The following is a 10,469-nucleotide window of genomic DNA, read 5'->3' as shown; positions in this document are numbered from 1 at the left end:
AGCACAGGGACCATGTCCCCTCCATGGTTTGGATACCACTGATCACACTGTTGGCACTCAACAAATAAATAACAACAATAATAATAATTTATTTTGCTTATTTCCTACTTTTTTCATGTTCTGAGCCCCTCAGTTAAGTGATACTCCTTAGGAATTTTCAGATCCTCTTGGCCTACTCCCCCTCTCACTTTCCTCCTTCCTCTTTCTTCTGGGTGCTGCTACTCTTTTCAGTCCAAAACCTCTTATTTTTGAGGCATTGCTGTTTTATTTGCACCTAAAGCGGCTGTGTTCGATAAAGCTACACCTCTTTCTGCATTTGGTAAATCTGGTGTTTCAAACTCCCATGGACAGACTTCAGCTCGAGATGTTAAAGCTTGCTGTAAGTTACTACTTGATCTATAGGAGTCAGATGAAAGCATGTTTCCCTCCAAGGATGTGGTTTTTTTCTTTTCTCCCAAATTATTGAGCTTTTCCCTTTCAGCTGTTTGCATTGCAGCTTTTTTTGGCAGTTCCTCAGATTCCCCAGCACAAATATTTGCTGCATAATATTTATTAACATTCTCACACTTAAACCCAGGGATGACCTGAGACTTGGAATTTAAATGTTTTTTCTCATCTTCAAAAACCTGCTGCTCTTGGGTCTCCCGAGTGCATGCTTCCGACTTCTCTGTACTCTTTTGATTTGATTGCTGATACCCTTCAGCTGTCTTAAGCTTGTGATGAGATTTCCCCTTTGGCTGGGAAGTGTGATTTTTCTCTGTTTCTGAGGAAGCAATAGACACATGTTTTTGAACTTTCGATTCAGAAGGCACAGAATCAGGAGTTTGGTCATAAATCTCCCAAGGACAAATTTCTGCTATGTCAAAACTGTCCTTAAGCAGGGACTTGCCTGTGCCTGTGTCAGGATTTGCAACTGTCTGACTAACCCTTTGTTGTTTCATAATTCCAGATTTATGGGGTTTCCTTGTCTCCTCAGTGTGAGTAGAGTTTTTCCGATGTGAATCTTTATGCTCCCCTTTATCGCTGGCTGAGTGTTTTTTGCTGGCCTCTTTACCCTTTTGCTGAGGTTTATGGGATCTATTGCTTTCTTCTAGACCTTGCGTTTTCCCAGTTAACCCCAGAGTCTTTTCCTTGGCACTAGCAATAACACTGAGAGATTTTTGTAACACTGATGTTCTTGGATGCAGAGGCTTCTTATCCGCACTTAAGTTGTGTGCACTTAGTGATTTGCACACTAAAGGGACAGATTCAGTGGACACAGCTTCAACTTTTTCTGTAGATTTTTTTGTTAATTTTTTCCCTGTCAAGGAATCCAGCAGTGAATTATCAGCAGTTATAACTTCTGCGCTTTCTGTGGTTAAGCTATTAGACTCTTCTGTTTGATCTCTAACATGATCATAAGTGCTATGGGACTTTTTTAATGAAAAGACTCTATTTTTCAAAGACTCCTCCTTTGGCTTTACATAACTTGTGGAATCCTGTGGGTTTTTTCTCACCACTGCAGTGTTCTTTGTAGCACTGTGGTCCATAAGGTCCTTGTCCTCCCTAGAGCACTGCCTGGTCACTGTCTCAGGGATTTCAGTAATTCGTCTCATTATTGAACGACCCAAGCCCTTCTTGGAGCACCTCTTTTTCTGGAGATGTGGGTTATTAGCAATCATCTTTTTCCTTTTGTAGATTTCAAGCTGGGCATATAGTTTCTTCAACTCATCCTAGAAAACAAACAGCAAAACTAGTACATACAACATAAATCAAGTCAAATGAACAGTCTCAGTGAATTCCATTTAAGCTCCAGTTGTCTAAATACGACATTAAATTATTTCACTGCATCTTTTCTACTGTTTAAATTTGTCACTTCTCCATGTACTTGGATTACATTTTTCATTGTTAAGGTAAGTTCAGATTTAACCCATTGCACAGAATAGCCATCACATTTGGTCCCACAGCATATTCCATGCACAGACAGTTATCAAATACTCATGCTGTATTTTTAGGCTTCTTCTGGAACCAAATGGGGTTACTGTGCATTCTTTATTAACCAAAGAAAAAGACAACAGCCCCCTTCTCTGGGCAGTGACAGTCAAATCACTATTGGGAGAGAAGTGCCCTTTTATCAAATGAAGTAGGGATGATGTATTTTGATCAGTTTATGAAGTTTTATAACAAGTAACACAGTCTCTGCTCACATTAATATGTTTTCCCCAAAATATGTCACATGATTTGATATTGCTAGAACTGAGCTGGCCCACTTCATCTGGTGTCTGCAATAAAAAAAAAAATCAAACTGACATGGCTCAGAGTTTACTGGTAGAAAAACACTTGTCCTTAAAAACGAATTACAATTAAAAGTTTTGTATTTACCCTGATGTCCTCAGGGTCCAAACTATGCTCACTCCAAGCTGAATTGATACTGCTGTTTAGATAGGACCCAGATCGTCCCATGTCAAGTTCATCTTCATATGCTTCGGTAGCTATGTCATCTCTTGGGTTATTGCTTGAGTGTGAAAACTGCAATAAGTATTTGTAAAAAGATGTTGCAGTTAGTGTATTGATAAGGGTCCCATCAACATTCAGAAGTGTACAACTATTCTCCAGGTTTCATTTTACAAGCCTGGATTCAAACAATGGCTGTCTCTCGGTAGGCATTATTAGAAGAGGTACTATATTATTAATTTATTATTATTATTATTGAATAGATACTATTATTAGTGGTGGGTTAACCTGAAAAAGTTCAGAGGTTCACTTCAGAAAATCCAACCCTAAGCTGCAACTCCTTCGATTTCAACTCAGTGCTGGCCCTTGGCAATTGTTCCTGTTTCCTATCTGACTTCAGCTCTGACCCCGGGCTTGACTCTCAACCCCAACTCCTGATCCAACCACAAGATCTAACTGCCCAAGCCCCAGTTGTGACACCACCTTAGTAAAGGCCAAAGATGCCACCATACCGTGTGTATCTTCCTGTTACAGGTTAGATATCACAATATTCCCACTCCAAGCATAGATCAAAATCAATGTCCTCCATACAGAGGGCCCAAATTTACCTGTACTCTTTTACACTGAACAAATAGAGGCCTCACAACAGTTACAGAAGAGTTATACTGAGGAAAGTTACATTGCAAAACTATTACTCATATGGCACTGGTGTACTTTAATCTAGATACTCAGCAGAACAGACATACATTTCATGTGGCAAGTGATCAGCACTACGGGGGCATATGCAGAAGGTGGCCAGGAATATGGAGACAGAATTAAGGCTATTGTAAGTATGTTAACTTTGAATTTCCTTATGTTTGTGTAATGGAGTTTTTTTCTTATTATAATGTTCTAATAATTGATTTATATAAGTTAAATATATTCACAAGGTTAAATCTATTAACAAAACTATTTTGTGGGAATTTCCTTATTGTTCTTTCATCAAGAAATTCCATTCTAAAATTAAACTTTCCTAAAATGGAAATGCTCTGAACAACAACAACTGAAATTGAAGATAATCATAATAATGTTAAAATACAGCAGTGGGCAAACATATCATTTCCTCGAAGTTTTGTGTGAATTCTGATATGTTCCTTAGCAATACTTTTGAAACAGTATGTATCTCAAATACTAAATGTCATAAAAGCACTTCTGTTTAGCAAATACACACAGTGGCTTGTGTTCTTTGTTGTTAACATTATCAAAAATAATTGATTATTCAAAGCAAGAATTTCTGCAAATGTAGTATTAAAAGAGAACAAAAATTAGTGAGTTTCCCCAAGTATTTTAAGATAAGAAGAATTTTAAAATATATATATTTGAAATTATATTGGACCAATATCCTAATCCTCCTCCTCCAGTTACTTTCTAATTTAACAAAGAACTGCTTCTGCAGAATTATACTGTTCTTTCTGTGGACTTGACAAGAAAAAGGATAGAAGAAGAATACCTTAGGTATCAGAAGTAACCCAATGGTAACTGTCAGAGTCAAGTGCGTGTGTGCAAAGAACAACATCAGCATCCAATCGGACTGAAGTCTTGAGGCAAGACTAAATCTGAAAATAGAATTCAGAGTGTTGGCAATTTGTCTTTTTTAACATGTTAATCTTAATATTGCTGGAGGTAATTTGAATTAAAGATAAAATGATGCGTTTGTTTTGTATTACTTTGATATAGACTAAAAGTTACATTTTCATCCTTTATACATGCACCGTAACTCCAAAGGAACTGCGGGGGACAAAAAGCAGACTTTTAAGAATATAGCAGACTTAAATATTCTCACTCTATTTGTTCAGACCCCCATTGACTACAACTGAGCTATGATAACGTACACATGTTGAGGATTTGGCCCTAGAATTTTTAGATTATTCACAAAAACATGTTCTTCTCTAGTTTCCAGCACATTTCCTAACTAAGTTGCAGCTACAGAATGGGGCTGACAAACTGGCCAGCCGTAGTCACAGAGAACTGAACTGAAATACATTTTAGAAGGGCTAAGTGGGGAGTACAGAAATGGCCTTGATTCCAGCTCAATACTACAGGGCTTAACAATCTTACAAATTCTAGTGAATGAAAAGCTAATTTGATTAAATTCATTACATTAAGCTATATGAAGTAATTCTTTGCTGTGCTTTTTTAAAGTGTCATAGACTAAGCACTGCAGTTAGAGCTGGCTGAAGCATGTTCGATTTATCTGAATATGAGAGTTCCCAAAAATGGTAAGCAACATAATGGATGAATGGATGTACCACTGGCTTGTAATATGCAGGTTTAAAAAAATAAGTCAAATAGAAATGATGTTTGCAACCTCTTTCAACTTAATATACATTTTATAAGAACCATATACTTTTATTAATGTCACTGGTCCGACATGAAACATTAGTTTTTGTGCTATAATAATATACACATATTTTCTTGTTTATCACTTGTAAGCATACTGGTTCATGCACACAATAAAATATAACACTCTTCCTTAAAGAGATGTTGCTACACTTACATTTTGGAATAATTTTTTTCTAAAATTCAGAATATTAGGGATCACCAATTGTAGTCATCATTTGGTTATACACCTCTACTCTGATATAACGTGACCCAATATAACACAAATTTGGATATAACGTGGTAAAGCAGCGCTCTGGAGGGTGGGACTGCGTGCTCCGGCGGATCAGTGGGTCTGGCTCCGACACACTGCTCTTAGTGGCGTGTTAAGGATGCCAGGCTGGGGCCGAGGGGTTGGATAAGGAGCAGAAGGTCTCAGAGGGCAGTCAGGGGACAGGGAACAGGGGGGGTTGGATGGTTCGGAGGTTCTGGGGGCAGGGCGGTCAGAGGACGGGGAACGGGGCCGTTGGATAGGGCGTGGGAGTCCTGGGGGTGATTAGGGAGGGGGGGTGTCTCTGGAGAGGGCGGTCAGGGAACAAGGAGCAGGGGGGCTTAGATAGGGGGTGGGGTCTTTGGAGGGGTGGTTAGGGGCGGGAGGTCTCTGGACGGGGTAGTCAGGGGACAAGGAGCTGGGGGGGTTGGATGGGTCAGGGGTTCTGAGGGGTCAGTCAGGGGGCAGGAAGTAGGTGGGGGTCAGATAGGGGGTGGGGCCAGGCTGTTTGGGGAGGCACAGCCTTCCCTACCCGGCCCTCCATACAATTTTGAACCTTGATGTGGCCCTCGGGCCAAAAAATTTGTCCATCCCTGCATTAGGCGTTCTCATCTCTCCTGCCTACTTTAATCTCGTTTCTAAATTGTGTGCAGTATAGACTAAGCTTAAGTTGTCTCACTAGTTGTATTTTGGAAACATTGTAACTCTGCGCTGACATTTTCTAAACAATTAAAAAAAATTGTTAGCATTAATACAGTATTAAAATACCATTGACATGTTGGCAAGTAGTTCACAGCCACGGAAACGAAAGGCATGGACATTCAAAGAAAAATTGGAAGCTATGGACAGACTGAAATCAGGAATGAGCCAAGCGAAGGTCTCAAAAGAACTAGGAGTGGGGGAATCAACATTAAGAGAGTGGATCAAAGATGAGGAAAAATTACGATCAATGCTAGTTGAATTGGATGAAAGTGAAGGCCTGGAAAGGAAGCGCCAAAAACTGCCCAGGATAACCAACTAGATAGAGCAGTATTTACGTGGTTTACCCAAGAATGCTCCGACGGCAGGCCAATTTCCGGTGATATTATAAGGAAACAAGCGGAGAAATTGAAGAAGTATCTCAATTTTAGACGCTCGGGCAAGGACGCTTCTGCACATCAAGGTGACGAATTTAAAGCTAGCAGTGGATGGCTTAATCATTTTAAAAAACGTCATGGCATTCGGCAAGTCGCAATTTCAGAAGAGATGCACTACGCAGATATAAAAGCTTGCAACGAATACCCGCTAAAGTTACAAGAGATCATCATCGAGGGTGACTATGCTCCGGAGCAAATCTATAACGCTGATGAAACCGGCTTATGTTACCGTATGCTGCCGGATAGAACACTTGCTTCTAGGACCGAAGAACAAAAGGCCAAAGGTTTTAAGGTGATAAAAGAGAGAGTGACAATACTTTTTTGCGTGAAAAAAACAGTTCACATAAACTTAAACCTCTGTGCATAGGCAAATCCAGGTCACCTAGGGCTTTCCACCATAAGAACATGGATTCAGTTTCATTCATTTATCGCCATTCAAAAAATGCTTGGATGACATCGGATATTTTCGAGGAATGGTTTAAGAAATATTTTGTACCAGCTGTCCAGAGCCACCTACGCAGACAAAACCTGGAGCCAAAGGCATTGCTCCTACTTGACAACTGTCCCTCCCATCCCCCAGTTGAGACCTTAACCAGCAAAGATGGGAAGATAAAAGTGAGCTACCTTCCTAAGAACATGACATCCAAAATACAGCCCCTCGATCAAGGCATTATAGCCACATTTAAAATGAACTATCGTAAAGCCTTAGTAAAGAAAATTGTTGAGGACAACAGTAGCATAATGGATGTAATCAAGAAATTGAATTTGTTGAATGTATTTAACTTAGGTGAGACAGCCTCGTTAGGAATCATTCCGTCAATGATAGAGAAATGTTGGCATTGTGGTCTCAAAAGTGCTTTTGTCACTGAAAGCGACGACAACCAAGATGAGGAAGAAGACGGAGATGAGAACAACTTTGAAGGTTTTACGGAAGAAGAGGCCATGGAGGCAGAACGAGTCTACAGGGAACTTGGCTCAAAGTGGGGTAGCTGATGTTCAAGAGTGGATGGAGGTGGATGCTATGTGTCCAACCTATGAACGACTTACAGATGTAGATATAATTCATAATGTTGCCCCTCAACCACCTGGTGCCTCAGAAAATGTGTCTAACCCTGAGGATAGTGACAAAGAACCCTCGGAGCCACCGCCCAAAGCTGCTGATGCGGTTGTAGGGTTAGAGATTGGTCTTAAGTGGCTAGAAAGCCAGGATGTGGATAGACTGCAAATACTGCAGTTAAAATCCATAATTGATCTGGCGAAGAAGAAGGCTTGCAGTAGCACGAAGCAACACAGTATAACAAGTTTTTTTAAAAATTAAAAAAATGTTAAGGGGTACATCTTAAATAAGAAAGCATCTTGTACCCCCAAAAAGGTATTTACCATTTTATCAGTGTCTCTAAAACTTGATTACTTTACCTTTTTTAGCTTCATTTTAACCTTTTCTATAAGTAAAAACTTCCATCTCCAAAATGTTTTCAAACTATTTAATAATTAACGGTTTATATTACTTAACAATCTACGTATAACATACAATAGTTGGCTAAGTGGCAAAGTGGCCCATGCTCCTATTTGCTAAAACACCAAAATCCTTTTTTACAACAATTTGTAAGGATGTGTAATTCAAAGTGTTTTCTGATATTTTATGTGAATTTTGCATTTTCCTAAGTATTACACGCAGACCAAACGATTGATGTATGATGAAACCTAGCCCACATGGTTGCATTTAGCAGTGGTTAGTACCTGTGTTGTTAATATACTGTATCTTTTAAGTAAGCTTATAAAATAATTGTTGTAATTAAAGAAAGGAGATACAATTTAACCATTGTAGAACAGATTTATTTACTGCATACACTGTGTTAGTTCTAACAAAAATGATTTGCTGACTATTAATAACGGAAATGCTTGAGGCCAAAGCAAGTTTGATGTAACGCGGTTTCACCTATAACGCTGTAAGATTTTTTGGCTCCTGAGAACCACTTTATTTCGGGGTAGAGGTGTATATTAGAGCTGGTCAAAACATGGGGGATTTTCCATGGAAAAGTTCAACAAACAACAAACAAAAGTGTCATTTTCATCTAAATTTTCCACAGAAAATTTCTATTTTCAGCAAAAATTTAAAAATAAAAAATTTTTGTTTGGGAGATGCTGCTGCAAAGCCTTATGGGAGTTGTAGTTTGGGTGCCTCATACCCCCATTCTCTACAGGAGGCTAGGCTCCTTCGTTGGACTATATCTCCCATGATGAATCATCTCTCTTCTCCAGTATAGTTGGGGGAAATATTTTAGTTTTCAATGAAAAGACAATTTTTTCCCCTGGAAAATGTTGACATTTTTAATCAAAAATTTCATTTGATCAAAAACCCAATTTTACTTTAAAAATGGTTTTGATGCAAAATTTTTAACCAGTTCTCATATTTTTCATATAAAATTAGTACAAGTTACTTTAAAAATAATTCTATTCGGGCAAAAGGCAGAGACTGAGTAAAACTTGATAGCAATTGGATGGGGGTGTGACAGCAAGCCCATCTTGATTATTCACTGGGCCCCAGTATAAGTACTAGGGTCCCGCCAGTGCTGCCACTCCTGCCTCTCTGTGGGAGAGAGCAGATCCTTTCTGCTCTCAAAGAGAATGGAGCCCCTGCTACCATTTGTGGGAGGACAAGGAGGCCATATGCCAACTGCCCCAACCTCTCTGGGAGGGGAGAGAGGGCCCCTCCCACCAACACTGCAAAAGGGCATTGGGGTCAGAGTGCAGGGGCAGAGGTACATGGGTGGAGCCATGAGTGCCCCATGACGTGGTGTCTTAGTCGGATGGCTGTTCAATGGCCTGGCAGATGTAACTATAGCATTGTTCGAACATCCATTGCTGCTAATGCCTTGTAAAAATACGTACAGTATTGTTCCAAAGTACTGCATCTCAACACAAAAAATAAAGGGACATTTCAAGAGCACTAACTGGCATTCTCAGCAAGAGGCCAAAGCCTGTATGGGTCATGGAGACTGATGTATTCTGTCACCCACAGGTCAAGCAGAAGGCATGCTGGAAACATCAGCTTCTGTCCTGCGGAGCCGGGCCTTGCTCTACCCAAGCCTGGTGCAGAGAGGAGGTGGGGGTGGGGGGACACCTGGAGAGCAAGCCCACCCAGCCCCACGCTCACCTCAGGCAGTGGCAGCTCCTGTCTTGTGGCCCTGGGACTGGGCCTGGGGGTTGCAGGGCAAACCCAACTGGCCCCACACTCATCCTGGGCACTTGCTGCTAGAAGGAGCCCCACCACAGCATCACGTGGTGCAAGTCAAGGCTTTGCCTCAAGCTGAACATGCATGCAAAGGGCAGTTGGTGACCTGGGATCAGATTTGGGGGGCAGGGGTTGAGCTTCCTCTAGTCCTAGCCACCTGCTGTGCAGGGCCGGCTCCAGGCACCAGCTTACCAAGCAGGTGCTTGGGGCGGCCACTTCGGAGAGGGGCGGCACGTCCAGCTGTTCGGCGGCAATTCGGCGAACGGTCCCTCACTCCTGCTCGGAGTGAAGGACCTCCCGCCGAATTGCTGCCGCAGATTGCGATCGCGGAGTTTTTTTTGTTTGTTTGTTTGGCTGCTTGGGGCGGCCAAAACCTTGGAGCCGGCCCTGCTGCTGTGTATGATTGGGGCTGGTGTGTCTGTCCTTTACTTATGCTGTTCAATGAGGTAGTTTGTTTGTAAATATCAGACTGGAAGAAAAGATGAGACTGGCAGTAATTTCTTTGATTTCCATTGATACTGCCAAAAGCCAGAAAAAGCATTTCGCACTTTGAATTGCATGTTACTTGTCTGAAGATGAAGAATGTTGAAGCTTATAGGAGGTAGCACCACTCGTAACCTAACTGAACCACCTTGGCATAAAATGCCCAGCAGAATTCATTCTCTCGTTATGGGGTGGAGATTTTGCTTCTCTACAGTTGTCTAATTTTGTCACCGTTTTATTGTTCCAGCTCTAGCTATATATACCTAAGTTCTTATATGGCATGCATCACTGTGGTATTTGAGTGCTTCCCCTAATTACTGTGCATACACAATCGTACATTTCTCTGTTTCCTCCAATTTTCAGAGACTGGACTGTGGTTTGTGGTGTTATTTTGGGAAGGCGAGCCCAAAGAAGTGGATTTTGCATTTTGCTATAAAGATGCAAATAATCATGGTTGTTCTAACCCATCTCACCTGGATTGGTGGCCAGTTGTTGAGAAGTTCCATCTCCTACATAGACAATTTTCACTCAAGTTTGACACATGGTCAATTGT

General features: G+C 41.0%; 1 protein-coding gene across 1 annotated transcript in view; it reads right to left on the bottom strand.

Moving 5' to 3' along the window:
• Nucleotides 1–242: 242 nt before the first annotated feature.
• The window catches only part of GPR158 (G protein-coupled receptor 158), a 353,319-nt gene continuing 343,092 nt past the window's right edge, over nt 243–10,469 (bottom strand). The window contains exons 9-11 of the mRNA XM_026649344.1: nt 3,923–4,028; nt 2,362–2,508; nt 243–1,712 (exon numbers count right to left, since the gene is read on the bottom strand). Coding sequence (XP_026505129.1) covers nt 243–1,712; nt 2,362–2,508; nt 3,923–4,028 — 1,723 coding nt within the window. The remainder of the gene's footprint in view (nt 1,713–2,361; nt 2,509–3,922; nt 4,029–10,469) is intronic.

The sequence above is a fragment of the Terrapene carolina genome, unplaced genomic scaffold, assembly GCF_002925995.2.
Source record: "Terrapene carolina triunguis isolate 2854851 unplaced genomic scaffold, T_m_triunguis-2.0 Scaffold84, whole genome shotgun sequence".
NCBI lineage: Eukaryota > Metazoa > Chordata > Testudines > Emydidae > Terrapene > Terrapene triunguis.
Note: the sequence above shows the minus strand (reverse complement) of the source record. Positions and strands in the feature narration are given on the sequence as shown.